This window comes from Enhydra lutris, unplaced genomic scaffold, assembly GCF_002288905.1.
Source record: "Enhydra lutris kenyoni isolate GAN:26980312 unplaced genomic scaffold, ASM228890v2 scaffoldscaffold50, whole genome shotgun sequence".
NCBI lineage: Eukaryota > Metazoa > Chordata > Mammalia > Carnivora > Mustelidae > Enhydra > Enhydra lutris.
The window spans coordinates 6,941,587-6,956,952 of NW_019154134.1; the positions used below are offsets into that span (position 1 = coordinate 6,941,587).

General features: G+C 45.2%; 1 protein-coding gene across 1 annotated transcript in view; it reads left to right on the forward strand.

The window, feature by feature from the left end:
• The window catches only part of LOC111156903 (interleukin 31 receptor A), a 59,028-nt gene extending 54,311 nt beyond the window's left edge, over nucleotides 1-4,717 (forward strand). The window contains exons 13-15 of the mRNA XM_022518036.1: nucleotides 1,299-1,392; nucleotides 2,475-2,556; nucleotides 3,791-4,717. Of these exons, the coding sequence (XP_022373744.1) occupies nucleotides 1,299-1,392; nucleotides 2,475-2,556; nucleotides 3,791-4,240 (626 nt within the window). The 3' untranslated portion in view covers nucleotides 4,241-4,717. The remainder of the gene's footprint in view (nucleotides 1-1,298; nucleotides 1,393-2,474; nucleotides 2,557-3,790) is intronic.
• Nucleotides 4,718-15,366: the final 10,649 nt, after the last annotated feature.

Genomic DNA, 15,366 nt, shown 5'->3' on the forward strand with positions numbered 1-15,366 from the left:
CTAGGAACATCGCCAAAGGCAAGGGAAGCAAGGGCAAAAATGAACTATTGGGATTTCATCAGGAGAGAGAGAATCTTAAGCAGGCTCCAGACTTAGAGTGGAGTGCAATGCAGGGTTCAACCTCATGACCATGGGACTGGATCCGAAATCAAGACACCCAACCCACTGAGCCACCCAGACCCCCTGGTTTAAGTACTCTTGAAAGCCTCTTGCTTATCACATTTTCAAAAGTATAAAACTATCTTTATGGCTCTGGAAAATGTAAATACAGCATGTGTTTCCACATAGAAAACACGTTCTGTTTTTATGGGCTAACACTGCCTTTTTTGGAGTTCTTTTTTATATTGTTCTGTAGAATCTTTTAAAATCATATTGTATTTTCACAGCACTAGGCACAGATTGCATCATCTGCTAGAATTTTCTCCATGGGTCAAATTTAAGGCAAGAGCCTGCCTTGGAGCCTTAATGTTTCTTACACTTGTTTGCAGATTACAGGTCTCCCTGCTTCTGTCTTCGTTCCTCTGCAGTCTATTCTCCACACGGCAGTCAGAGTTTAAAACCCTAGCTCCCTGCTTGAAACCCACCAGTGGCTTCTGTTGTGTGTTAAATAAAATGCAAATTCCTACCCACAGCTTTCAGGATCCTTCCTGAGCTGGGGTTTACTGACCTCCTCTCCTACCGCATTCTGCTTCTATCTGTGCTAACTTCTTCCTGCTTCAAGGCTTTTGCCTCTGCTGTTCCTTCTGCCAGGAATGCTTTCTCCTCATTTTTGCATGAGTGATTTCTTCTCATTATTAACATTGGCTCAGATTTCTCCTTTCAGAGAAGTCTTCCTTTGCCGATGTGTAAAGTTACTAACTATCCTCCCATCTTACCTAAATATACTCTATCATCCTGTTATATCTTCTTTTTCTAATCATCTTCTTTTTTTATTGTCTGAATCCTTCTACCGGAATGTAGGCTCCATGCGAGTAGAGATCTTGTATATCTTCCTTACTTTTTATTACCCAGGATAGTGCTTGGAAAGTGGTAAGCACTCACTAAATATGTGCTAAGGAATGAAGGTGGAGAATGAGCCTGGTGAACATAGTATTTGTCACTGTTATTCAGGCAGAAGAGAACTGGATGAGGAGCCGCAAATATCAATTTTCTTTTTATGAATAAATTTTAATTGAATTGAAAGAAAAATCATAAGGAACATGTTGCTGAAATTCCTGGAAGAAAAAATTAATCTTTAATTTTTGTCACCAAAGTGAGGAGCTCATCCTTTTACTGACTTTTGTTCTCCTATTTCCAAGGTGTCCCTGAGATTTTCTTTATAACTTCTTTGGTTGGAAGCGGCCTTCTCATTCTCATCATGCTGACAGTGGCATATGGTCTCAAAAAACCCAAGTGAGTTTATAGGCAATAGCACATACCCTCAAAATCAGGGATTGAAGGGGTGGAAGCCATCATGTGTGGAGAGGGCACTGTGTTATTAAGGGGATGTTGATTCATTTATCAATTTGGTACATATTTACTGAGTTTATTTATATGCCATACCTGCTCATCAGAATTCTGACCAAACGAGGACTTCTGCACCCCACAGCCCCATGTACCAGGCTTATGCCAGGGGATTGCCAGCTGCCCCACATGCTGTTATCTTCTATATTTGGCATCTGACTCTAAAGTCAGGGAGAAGGTCCTTCCTCTCAGTGATCTCCCAGGTAGAGAGAGAACTTACCCATGGGATTAGAGCATTGGCCAATAGTATGCCCAGCATAGACTTGTTCCTTGCTAGTAGTGCAGTGTTGGAGGGCTGGCCACAGAGACGTTTGTCCTATGTGCCCTGGTCACTGTCGGAAAGGAAGGTCTTGTGCTTTCTTTCCCCAGAGAGCCTCATGCTACCCTGCTGGTCAAGGGCTCCCTCTCCCATAGATCTCTCTCTCCCAAACTGCACAGCTGAGGACCTTCTCTGCCAAGCAGCTAGGCTTAGTTATAGTTAAGTGAATGTCAGCCTCATTTCCCAACCATAGGTAGAAACCAAGTCACCAGGCAAACTCTTGTACATTTTGCCTATCTATCAGGCTCCCTGGTGAGGCGGCTGCGGCTGGTTAGGACCACACTTTGAGAATCACTGCACTAAAATGTAGGTGTTGTATCAGGCTTAGAGGGTTATGCTTCCTGGAGGATAAATCTCAAAAACATGGTTCTGTGATGGTGTGGTTTCTAGCATCAGGACCAGGGGTGGAGATGCAGAGGCAGGAGAGGGTAAGAAAGGTGTCTTTCCATCACAACCCATTGAGGACTTATAATTTCACTCCCCAAACTATGTGTTCCCAGTGTCTGTCAGGAAGTCAACAGCTTGCCCTTGTTTAATAGAGAGCCATACAATTCTCTGTAGCAAAGCTGCACCCTTCTGGCAGACCCAAGCAGTGTACGTAACATATACTTCTCAAACTCAATTCCTATTTTAAAATCATATCTCTTATTAGCAAATTGAAGCACTTATGTTGGCCTGATGTCCCCAACCCTGCTGAAAGCAGCATAGCCACATGGCGTGGAGATGATTTCGAGGTAAATACTTTTGCTTTTGTTAGAGAAATCATCGAGTAGGTTGGTAGCAGAAGACAAGGAAGGGTGGTGGAGGTGGGGAGGAGTTCTGGGCTGAGATTTGTACAGGCTGATTCACATCAATAGAAATTGAGGTTAAAAAGTCCCAGGGTATGGCTGGCATGACAGGTGGAATGAGCCTTTCTGGAACAACTTTGGCCTTCATCCTCTTGGACCAGTGGAAAGGACTTCACTCTGCTCAGAGGACCCAGTGTGTGCTGGACATGGAACTGGTCCTATAATGGATGCCACTAAAGGACACTGGCCCTACCTTCAAGGACCTGACTGTCTAATTAGGGAGCAAGAGAGAACCTGGCTATAAGATTCAGGGCCATTTAAAAGCAGTCAAGAACAAGTTAGTCTAGAGGCCACTGGAGACCTTGAGGGGATGTTGATATACATAGCTGTCCACAGGCTGACACGGCTGCCTCCAGTTGTTTTTCTCAGACTGGGGAAGTTACAGTCAGACTTGAACTGGGAATAGGGTCTTTTAGTGACTTATCCCTAAGTAGAAAACTCCCTTTTTCATAAGTTTAAATTAAAAACTGTTTTGCAATTTTTAAGATATAATTTCTTTTAGTTAAGCAAAAACAAGCCCTATCAAATATACCCTTTAAATTTTTACTATTGAAAGACTATTTCTAGTACTTCCTGATGCAGGAATTTTTAGTACTACCCCTTGCTTGTTTCAGCTTGGAAGCCTTTTTTAAATGTAGACATCTTTATTTATTTAATTTTTGTTATTTGTGTTATTTCTGTTTTCTTCTCTCCTTTATCAGCTGTGTGTTACCCTATATGCTTTGCTACTTATTAAAAGTTGTCAAGAGAGTAAATGAATTTCTAGGCAGTATTGTCTGATGATTGTGGTTTTTCATCTTATGTAAGAGTTCTAATTTGGATGCTTCCATCTCAACTGGGGTTTTGTGAGCTTATGATTATGTGGAAAATAGCCTTGAGCTCTCTAGAAGAAAAAAAGTTGTTTGAATACCATGTGCCATTTCTCAGGAAATGGGTCAGTCTTGCCAGGCTTCTCTGGAAGGGCATGTGGAGGAGATTGGCCATCACTTCTGGTCTCTGGAAGGAATGTGGGGGGCTGGTCAAGAGGTGAGACATTGGTTATCCCAAGCCTAATGAGCTTTTGATTGCCTCATGTGTAGCTCTTAAATGATCATTGGGGGTGTCCCTTTCTCTTTTTCAGGATAAGCTAAACCTGAAGGAGTTTGATGATCCTGTGAACACGGAAGAAGACAGGGTTCTAAAATCATACTCAGCCCCCAGTGATTTTATTGACAAGTTGGTGGTAAACTTTGAGAATTTTTTGGAAGAGGTTTCCACAGAGGAAATTGGAAAGGATCAGGAAAGCATTTTGAGAGAGGAAAAAAATAAGTATGTGACTTCTCCATATTGGCCTTATCGTCCTCCCACATCAACTGAGATTCCACAGAGAAAACCCCAACAGCTGTGTTCTAGAATACCAGAGGGGACCTGCTTAGAAACCAAAGAACAACTTCTCTCTTCTGTTCAGAGTTTAGGGCCAGAGCATCTCTGCGAGGAAGGAGAACCAAATCCATACTTGAAAAATTCGGTGACAACCAGAGAATTTGTCACATGTGAAAAACCTCAAGATGAAGCCAAAAGAGAAGTTTAATTGTTGCTGTGGCTTGAATCCCTCTGGGTCTCAGTGTGGGTGACTCCTGCAGAGAGCATATATCATGACTTGGCCAGAAGAGCTTCCGTGGGTGTCTCCCCCAACTTGCTTGTGTTAAAGAAACTCTCACACACCCCTGAGGGGATTGTTGACCTTCATTGGCCCAGACATGTAACTTCCCTGAGAAGGAGGGATGGTCATATATCTGTGCACCCTGCATAGGAAAAGCAATTTATGTATTTATTTTTTTCAGTTTCACACTGAGGTCTGTGACATTACTTCAAGGGACAGCAGGGCCCCCAAGGTGGATATATGTGGCCTTCTGTAGGAATTAGATCATTGTCACAGCTGTTGCTGGAGCTACTTCCTCAGGGTTCCAGCAGACTCTCCCCACTGCCAGCGGACAGGGGTCTGGTAGGAGGTGAGAGTCTCTCCCTATACCTCTATACCTTGGGTTCTGGGCTCCACCTCCAAGGCAGAGCTGAAATCTCACTTTTGAGATTTTGTTTTTCCCTCTGTACAGAGGGGAGGTAGAGTGGCCTTCCTGATGCTATGCCTGCCCGAGGCTCCTTCTTACCCTCATAAATCTCAGCAGGACCTCCACCCACAATTCTTGCCCCTGGTTCACAGCACACTAGCTGCTGGGAAATCAGGGAATGTGTGTGTGGGATGTCTCAACAGGGCACTGGTGAGCAGACTCTGGACTGGGCCAGAAGGTCCACCCCAATCTTCACATTGCCCAGCCCTGGAAACGATCCCAGAGGCCTCTGCTGCCACTTTGTCCTGCCCCCAAGCCTGGGAGTAGGAAGGCACTGAACACTGCCCTGCTTTTAGCCAGAGACCCTGGCGCCTCACACAGCCTCAGAGCCAGGGAATGCTTCCTGAGCATGACCTTCTAAGGCTTCTTCCCAGCACAACCTGAGTAGGCTGTAGAAACATGCTGCTGTGATTTTGCTGCTCTGACCCCAGGACTCCTCTCGCCTTTGCATTGGCCACACACAGAGCTTATGGCAGTCAAGGGAGTCCTATGGTTGGGATTCATTTGCAGAGACCCAGCATCATGACCACATTGATGGCAGATGACTTCCTAGTGTGTGGTTTTGACTCCTCTAGCTATTGGGGGAGGTGGCTGAGAGCCCGAAGAGATGGAGGAAGGCCAGGCTGTAAGATGGAGGAAGGCGGGGCTGTGAACCTGGCTTTCGCACCTCTCCTAGCAGCCTCTCATCTTTTTAATGCTTCCTTTTTTTTAAATTTAATTTTATTTAAATTCAATTTTTTCTTCTTTGTTTTCCTTTCATTTATTCTTCCTTTCCCACCAGACTCCTTTTATCATTTTCACACTGACTTTTGCTGCCTTGAGGGTTAAGGAAACTGGGACTCTCTGTTCTATTCTAGATGGCCCAAGGTAGGTCCTAGGAGTCAGTGTTTCCTGCCAGGAAGGGAAGCAGGACCCCTGAAGCTCCTTCAGGGGGCCACACACTGCCCTCCAGAGCACATTCACAGGGCACAGGCCCAATAGCTACGAGGCCTTTCTTTCCTGGGATTGGGTCTCAAACCGTTTTCACTCGCAGTGTCCTGGGTTGCCTCTGTGGCCTGAAAAAGCTGTCTGCATTTTCTCAGTTACAGCAAACAGAACACAAACAGGAGAAGTTACGTTTTAGTAAGTTCATTAAAAATGGGTAACATTCCCAATGAAGTTTTCCGGGGCTCTGGGAATCATGTAAACAGCTATGTCAGCGCCTTGTTCCTGGCCCTTCTAATAATACCAGAAAATTTGAAAAGAATGGCACAAAAGCCAATCTGTGGTTGGAGGAAAAAAAAGGGGGGAGGGATACTCTCATTGTGGCTTCTCGGGAGGCAGCAGTATACCACACCCAGTACAAACACTATGGGGGAGGTGGGGGAGACGTCTGGGTTTTGAAAAGAGGCAGGTGATGGGAGACGGAGATGGGAACCCAGAGGCATCCTGCGTGGGTCCCAGGTGCCCGCTGCTATTGCTCCCATGTGTGGGAGAAGCCTGTGCCTGGCTTCCCAGTAGCCCTGAGGGGGTTCTGGCAGCCTCTCCTGGCACAGCCCTACTTACTGCCTGCTGTCTGCACACTGACCCTCAGGCTACATCTGGGCCTTGTTATTTCCAAGGCCCCTGACCCAGAAATGCTGCTGATATTTTTAAAGGCTGGATAACAAAATCAAAGGAAGATTCATATTTAATGACATATGAAAGCTCTATGGAATTCTAATTTCAGTGTCCATAAACAAAGCTTAATTAGAATAGAGCCACGTCCATTTTTTATTATATTGTCTGTGTCAGCTTTCCTCCCACAAAGACAGAACTGACTAGTTGTGAGAAAGAATTTCTCCCATAAAGGCTAAAATGTTCACCGCCTGGCCCTGTGCAGACAAAGTTCGCTCACTCCTGGGCAGCCCACAGACACAAGACTCGGACTGCACAGCGTTGGCCCCCAAAGTGTTCTAACTTTGAATTAGCTGCTAAAGAAAGAAAAAATCACATTGTGGTAGTTCTGGATTTCTGAGTGGGGACTGCTTCTGTAGGAAGGGCACACACTGGCTCCTGGCCCCAGCCATCACAACTGCTCATAGCTCAGGTGGTGAATTGGTCGTTTGTTATCACTTACTCCAATGTTTTTTTTTTTTTTTTAAGATTTTATTTATTTATTTGAGAGAGAGAGAACACAAGCAGGGGGAACGGCAGACAGAGGGAGAGAGAAGCAGGCTCCCTGATGAGCAGGGAGCCCAAAGTGAGGCTTAATCCCAGGACCCTGGGATCATGACCTGACCAAAGGCAGCAGCTTAAAGTCTGAGCCAACCAGATGCCCCTCCAGTGGTTCTTGGTACAGCTTACTTTGTCTGACATTTGGCACTGCCTGGAGGTAGTTTTCGGAGGGTGCTGCTGGTATTTAGTGGGTAGAAGTCAGCAGTGTTGGTGGTGACCCTGTAATGCACCAACCTACACTCACAACAAATATCTGGTCCCAAACCTCAGTAGGATTGAGATTTGGAAATTCCAGCTGACTACCTCTGTCCACTTGTGTGGGTCCTACTCATTGCCCACAGGCATTCTTTTTTTTTTTTTTTTTGTAAATTTAAAATTTGTTTTGGACTCCACTATAACAACAATACCATCAACAAACAAAATCTCTAAATACGAGTTATCTGTATCATTTTTTAGTCCCTTATATGATTTGTGTGTTCTAATATACATGTTCACCTCCTTGCATGTTATATATTGATTCTACTGTATTTTACTTTCACTGTCCCTTACTATTCCATGTTTAAAATTTCATGCATGAACATAGTTCATCGTGGTAGTGTTTTGAGTAAACACTCAGAACTTCATGATGTGCCTTCATATTATGGTTTGCTAAGGCCCCTTAGTTGACAGGATTGTTTTATATGTCTTCTTTGTATAGAGAACACCTTCAGTAAATGTTGATTTTGTATAGCATTTTCTTTCCCACCTTTGTCTTAACTCCTCAGGGGTTCTTTCTAAAGGTGGAATTGCTGGGTCAAATTTTATAGTTGCTGTCACATATTGCACAACTCTGTCCCCCAAAAAAAGGCTACAATGATTTGCAGTATCACCAGAGGTATCTGGGGCCTCCTTTGTTCTTGTTAATGATGATCAGCCATTTACTGGTATAAACTGAATTTTGTCAATTTACTGGCTATGGTTAAAGACACCTCATCATTATTTGTGTTGCTTAAGTGAAGGCAGACTTTTCCCGTGTGTATTTTACTACCACTTGTCCACCTGTTGACACTGCAGAATGTTCTACCTCCAAGCCACTGGGGCACTGAGAGAGCAGGTGAGCTGCTAGACATTAGATGTCCTCAGCCAAACTTTACAACAACCGGTTGACTTTGTCATTTGGTTGACTGTTTAAAATATGTGGTGTTTGTAGGACATTTAAAAAGAAATTTCACATTGATGTGTTTTGTGTTAGTGACAAGGTCTATTTGTAATTATCATATGTGTCATTATCTGCGTCTTGGCACTTTTTGGGGAAAGGTATCTGGACTGAGTATGACACATCATTAGCAGTTCTTGTCTCTCTGCAGCTTTCACTAGACCTTGGGGTCAGCAGGGAAAGTTTGCTCAGAAGCACAAACAGCCCCAGTCCACATTGGCAAAAGTCTGGAGATGCTTCCCCTTTGCTACTCAGAACAGTGTGGGAGGAGGGCAAAGGGAGTGAGTCCATAAGAACAACGAAGCCAATAGTCACATGCCTCAGATGGTTATTCAAGGGAATGTAGGTGTCCCTAGTTCTGATTTCATTTCTAGGAGTGGGATTCTCTGTCCTGCCCAACTTCACTGTATATGTGGGGTAAAATGACAGGAAAGTAGCCTGAGGCCTGGACTTTGAAATGAAAGTCAAAATGGCAGAATGGACATGCAGAATATTCTGAATGATTGTAGTAATGCAGAAGATGGGACCTGTGTACCAAGGGTACCACTCTTTGTAGGCTCTGCATGTTGTCTTTTCCACATATTGTTCATAAGTCAATATAGGATGTAATACATGTGCCTGGCAGTTCTGTCCTCCTAAGCAGAGTATGAAAACAGAGTTTTACTATAAAGAGAACGGCCTTTAAAATGCTTTACTGTAAATGCATTTGTATTTCAGTCTTTCAGGTAATAAAGCTATAATAACGTTTTCATGTAAAGCTATACTTATTTTAAAGTTTTACCCACTCAGGCATGTGTGTGTGTTTAAGATTTTATGGATTTGAGAGAGAGAGAGTGAGAGCAAGGAGGGGAAGGGTAGGGCAGGGGCAGAGAGAGAAGCAGACTCTCCCCTGAGCAAGGAGCCTGATGCTGGGCTCTGTCCCAGGATTCCAGGATCATGACTTGAGTTGAAGGTAGACGCTCAACCGACTGAGCCACCCAGGTGCCCCCATTCAGATGCTTAAAATGGGACTTCAAATATAAATATCCAACTTTGTCAGAGATTAAGGCAGTCTCTTGGTTAGGGGACACATAGAAGAGCTACAGGAGAGCAGGAACCAGCAGGAATTACTCCTGCCAGGGATTCAGCTGGGCCTCTCACCTTGGTTCTCACTCTTTCTATTTGATTCCTCATGGCAGCATTTTCAAACTCCCACCTCCTCACGCTGCCTCAGGGTCTTCCCTCAGGGCTTCCAGCAGATGCCGTGTTTTCCAATTTCTCGGAGGATACACTAGCCCATGTCTCTTCTCCCCTTCAGGTCAGACTTCTGGGAAGGTCTCAGAGGCGGAGGTGGCCCTGCTCACGCATAACCCTCCCTCCGGCTCTCTTGTACTTTCAACATCTCCCCCTTGAGTGATTCCTTCTCATCGGCTTCTAAACTGGAACGTCAGCTGGGGTTGTAAGGATGGCCATTACTTCCCATTCCTTGGCAGCCTTGCTCCTGAGGTTCCATCAGCCTCTAGTAAGGCTTCAGTGTCCCTCCCTATTCCCATGATGCTCCTTGTGTAACCCCAGCTGGCTCCCCTCAGTACACCTGGTCGTGTCACAGAAAATGATCCCATGACACATTCATTCCTTTTTTTTAAACAACAGCAACAAAATGGGCTACACTCCATCCTCTGTCTTCCCCCTTATAGCCAGTGTCCATTTTGACCTGGTTTTGCCTTTGAGCCAGCTGGGTGTGGGACCAGCGATCTCAGGGTTTACTCTGTTGCATCTCCTAGGATGACGTAGGCTCCCTGAGCATTTGCTCCTCCCAACAGACCGCAGCCTGCCAAGCCTTTGGCAAAGCCTGCTGTGTGCAACCTTGTCACACTTGGAGGCTCTGACTGGCCCCCTCAGATTAGATTCATCAAATGTCCCATCCCCTGCAACAGGAAGAAGAATAGGTTGTTCTCTGGCTGGTCTGCCAGAATTGTGGTTCAGCATTTGAGGCGTGTTGATTGGAGATGATAAATGTGCTAAAATCTGGGCCCCCTGAGAGCTTTCATCGACCTTAGGGAGCCCACATACTGTCAAATATATTGAAGTATCCACCTTTCACAATAATTATATTTTTTCCATAAAAATTTTGTCAGGGTTTTTGTTTCCTTTTTGAAATTATATATAACTTGATTTTATGATTACATTTCTTTTTTAAAAATTTTTTAAAAAATTTATTTGAGAGAAAGAGAGAGAGATCACAAGTAGGCAGAGAGGCAGGCAGAGAGGGGGAAGCAGGCTCCCTGCCGAGCAGAGAGCCCGATACGGGGCTCGATCCCAGAGCCCTAAGATCATGACCTAGGCCAAAGGCAGAGGCTTTAACCCACTGAGCCACCCAGGCACCCCATTTTATTATTACATTTCTTAGCAATCATCCTGTGTCCTTAGGGATTCTTACGACTTGAGCAAATCTATCTATTCTAATTGAATTTACAAATTTTTTAGCAACATAACACTTTTATAACTTCTAAAATAATGAAGTTATCTTGTTTTCTAACTACTTACTTAAATATCCTTCATTTCCAATTAGCAATGCTCTTTTCTTGGTTTTGGCCAGTAATTGTTTTTCAAAGGGTGCGTATGTTTTTGTGGGTCCCTGAAAATCTCCTTGGCCTTGGATAGAGCTCCTCCAGTGCTGGAGAATAGAATATTCTGTGAGAGTGTTCCAACTGAAAATACCCAACTGGCATCCAATTAGGAACTGCTGACATCTTGATTAGGAAGGCCGACATCTTGAAAATAGAACCTGCAACAAAATAGGGCAACACTGTTTACTCCGAGGCACGGTGATTCCCAGTGGAAGGCCTGGGGTCAGGAGTCAGCTCGTGCTGTGGGTGGGGAAGAAGGACTATACCTGTAGGGCTGATGGGATCCCAATGTAGCTTCTCTTCCATTCACATTTCTAACTGCAGCCTGGCTATTAAATAGAACACATAAACAAGTAATGCTGATGGGCCCTTTTTGAGATTGGTAAACTGGGGGCTGCTGAGTGAGTCTGAGCCTTTGTGTGAGCCTGCCTTCAACAATCACCTGGGGCCTTTGTTCACACCTGCTCACCATCACATCCAATAAAGGCCACGCCCATGTAGTTAAAGTATTGAAGACTGCATCTACACAGATTAGGCGTTGGGATGGCATTTTAGGTTAATTCCCCAGAAGCAAACCCTAAGACACAAATTCAGGAGCAACTAATTTACGAGGGGACCATTTCCAGGAGAAACTAGTAAAGGAGTGAAGGAAGGTTTATAGGAAAGGGGAAGAAACCAGATCAAGCAGGATTTTAAACTCCTCTGGAGGCCAGTCCTAGCCTGATCCTCTGCGAGGTGGATGCTGGAGGTAAGTGACTGGGACTCCAAAGTGTCACCAGCTAAGGCAAGGGGCCTGGGTGTTCTCATTCCTAAACCCCTCAGTCACTGCCAAGGACTTCCCCATTGGATGTGTAACTTTTAGGCACTTTTGACTCTGCACAGAGTGGAAGAAGGCCAGCCACCCAACAGGAGTGTCAGGGGCAGGCGACAAAAAACAGAACTCTCAGAGATTGGATGCTGGGAGGTTGGGAGGTATCCTGGTAAGGCGACCAGATGAGCAACTAAAGATGCAGAAAACATGAACAGACACTTCTCTAAAGAAGACATACACATGGCTACCAGATATATGAAAAAAGGCTCCAAATCACTTGCCATCAGTGAAATACAAATCAAAACCACAATGAGATACCACCTTATGCCAACTAGAACGGCAAAAATTAACAAAACAGGTAACAACAAATATTGGTGAGGATGTGGAGAAAGGGGAACCCTCCTATAGTGTTGGTGGGAATGCAAGATGGACAGACACTCCAGAAAACAGTATGGAGGTTCCTAAAGATGTTAAGAATAGAGCTACCCTATGACTCAGCAATTACACTAGGAGGTGTTTACCCCAAAGATACAGAGGACCATAGGGAAAGGGAGGGAAATCTGGAGGGGGGTAAATCAGAGAGCGAGAAAAACCATGAGAGACTATGGACCCGGGAAAACAAACTGGGGGTTTCAGAGAGGAGGAGGGTGGGGCAGGGGCTAACAGGGTGATGGGTGGTAAGGAGGGCACGTATTGTGATGAGCACTGGGTGTTATACCTAACCTAGGAATCATTGAACACCACATCAAAAACTAATGATGGCTAATTGAACATAAAAAAAAGGCAGAGCATGTGTTTTGTTTTTAAAGAGAGCGAGCCTGTACGTGCGGGCGAGAGGGTGGGGGAGGGGCAGAGGGCGAGAGAGACCATCCTAAGCAGGCTCCATTCCCAGCACGGAGCCCGAGGGGGGCTTTATCTAAAGACCCTGGGATACTGACCTGAGCCGAAATCATGAGTTGGATTCTTCACCGACCAAGCCACCCGGATGCCTCCCAGCATGTGTGTTTTTAACACGCATCAGGTATTCTGTGCGTGTCTGTCAGAGATTGTGTTACTATTCCCGCGGCAGCCCTGTAAGAGCAGCCCCCTCTTGTTAAGACAGCGTTTGCGGCAGAAGCGTTTGCTCTGAATTGCTTTGAGTCCCCGCTTTGCTGCCGGCTCGCCTGCGGCCCGGTGTGAGCCTCCTGACCTCCGTTCCTTTATCTGTAAACTGAAGGGGAGATAGTAGTAACCCTGCGAACAGTTCCGGGGAGATCCAGCGAAGGAATGATGGGAGCTGAACGCAGGGCGTGGCACAGAGCGCGTGCCCAGTGAATAACACATGCGGTTATTGCTGGTAATGGTCTTGTTTCTTAGAATGGTTATAGTTTTATTGAATGTGAGGCAGGGTCATCTCAGTAAAGCAAGGATAAGAAATCGGCCTTGCAGTGATGAGAGCTGGTCAGTCATGGCGCTGGTCTGCCCCTTCCAAGCGGCTTGGGGGAGAGGCAGGCAACGAGGTTTATCCCGGGAAGCACGTCACGTGCCCGAGAGTGTGACCGGGTGAGACAGGCCTTGGCAAAGCTGAGGTGAGGGGGGAAGTAGACAAAGCTGACAGAGAAAGTGGGGCGGTGTTGGTGATCAAACGGAGACACAGACAAGGGCGAGGAGGTCCTCCTGTGGTAGGTGGAGGGGGAAGTGGTCACTCGTGGTTGGGGGCGTGGCTAGGGTGGGGAAAATGGAGTTCAGGGTGTAATCTGGGGCTACAGGGAAGAAGAGGAGACGAAGAACTCTGGAGATGTTGAGGTTCGGGGACTCAGGCCAGATGGGTTCCTTGCTGAGACTTGTGGGCCTTGCCTCAACAGGCGTTAGTGATTGTCCTCTCCTTTGGTAGTGTTCAAATCTTGGAAGACGATTCCTGATGTGTTCTTGGTACAACTATTGAAAACACTGTCCCACCTTTGTTTAGGATTCTCTAGCCTTTGCCTGTAGGCCAGCTCTCTGCTGTTCTAGACTCTTCGCACGTGCTGCATGGGCATTTTTGAATCCAATGTGTATTGGGGAGGTCCCCAACTTCTTCTCTTGCCCCTTCACCTTCCTTTCCTGTACCCTGGTAAAGCAGCTGGAGTGGCCCCTTTCCGTTCCCCACTTGATCACACATGGATGATCCTACCTCGTCAATACCCTTTCTTCTCCATCCTTTCCTCTTTGTCCTTCTGACGCATTGATCGCTGTTGGAGCCTTTCCTGCCTTTCCCGGAATTAGAGCAGCAGCGTCCCCACTGCCCTCCCTTCCTGTTTGCACACCCTACCTGTTATCAAGCATTTCTCCCCCTGCACGAAGTGGTCTTTTCACTGTTCTTTTCTTGCTTAGTGGACCTAAGGGGCACCGACATTGCTGCTGGCCTCTCCAACCCAAGGCCTTGCCACTGCCCCCAGGTGCCTCTAGCTGTGACTTTAAGGCATGCCAGGAGGTTTGTCCTTGTGCGGGGAGTGAGTACTTGCTTTTCCTTCTTTGTTCAACTCCTTTAACATTATGTTTGGAACAACAGTGATGGGACTTGTTCTCACCTCTTGATAAGTTAATACTCCCATTCATTGTGTGTTCTTTCATGTTCAGCCTCTCTGAGGGATATTAGGAAGGAAAAGGAAACTTAGAAATCTGGGTTTTATATTCTTTCTCTACCTTATTTATTATGTTACTAACACTGCTATTTCTTGAGCACTTACTATGGACCGGTTGCCATGCTAAAATTTATGGATCCTACTTCATTTAAGCCTCTTAATAACTCCATGAGGTGAGTTCAACAATCATTTTCATTTTATTTTTTAAAATTTTTAAAAAAGTTTTTATTTATTTATTTGAGAGAGAGCAAGCAGGAGCAGGGAGAAGGAGAAGCAGCCACCTCACTGAGCAGGGAGTTTGAACCCAGGACTCCAGGAATCAGGACCCTCTGAGCCACCCAGGTGCCCCATCAGTTTCATTTTTAACATTCCTACTACTGCCACTCCTTGTGCTTAAGATTCTTAGAACTTCTGGGATGCCTGGGTGGCTGAGTCACTTAAATGTCTGTCTTTGGCTCAGGTCAGGGTCCTGGGATGGAGCCCCAGGTCTGGCTCCCTGCTCAGCGGGAAGCCTGCTTCTCCCTTAGCCCCTCCCCTTGTTTGTACTCTTGCACCCTCTCTCTGTTGAATAAATAAATAAGATATTTAAAAGGAAAAAAAGTTTGGGTGTGGTGCAGAGTGGACTGGGAGCTTAAATGAATTCAGTTCAGGAGTTGTATGGTTTCTGGTCTTATGTTCAAGTCTTTAATCTACTTGGAGTTAATTTTTGTGTGTTGTGTAAGACAGTAGGCAGATTCATTCTTCTGCATGCTGCTGTTCAGCATTTCCAAAACCATTGAATGAAGGGACTGTCCTCTCCCCACTGTATATTCTTGGCTTCGTTGTTATAAATTAATTGACCATGAATGCATATGTTTATTTCTGGGCTCTTTTATGTACCATAGATGGGTGTGTCTGTTTTTATGACAATATCATACTGTTTGGATTACTGTAGCTTTATATACAGTTTGAAATCAGGAAATCAGCTTTCTTTATCTAGATGGTTTTGGCTATTTTGAGGTCTTTTGTGGTTCTTTAGCCATGTGAAAATTGTCCTATTTTTGAAAAAATGCCATTGGAATTTTGATAGGGATCGTATAGAATCTGACTGCTTTGGGTAGTATGAACATTTTATTATCACGATTTTAAGTATTTATTTATTTCAGAGAGGAGCAGAGGAAAAGAATCTTTAAGC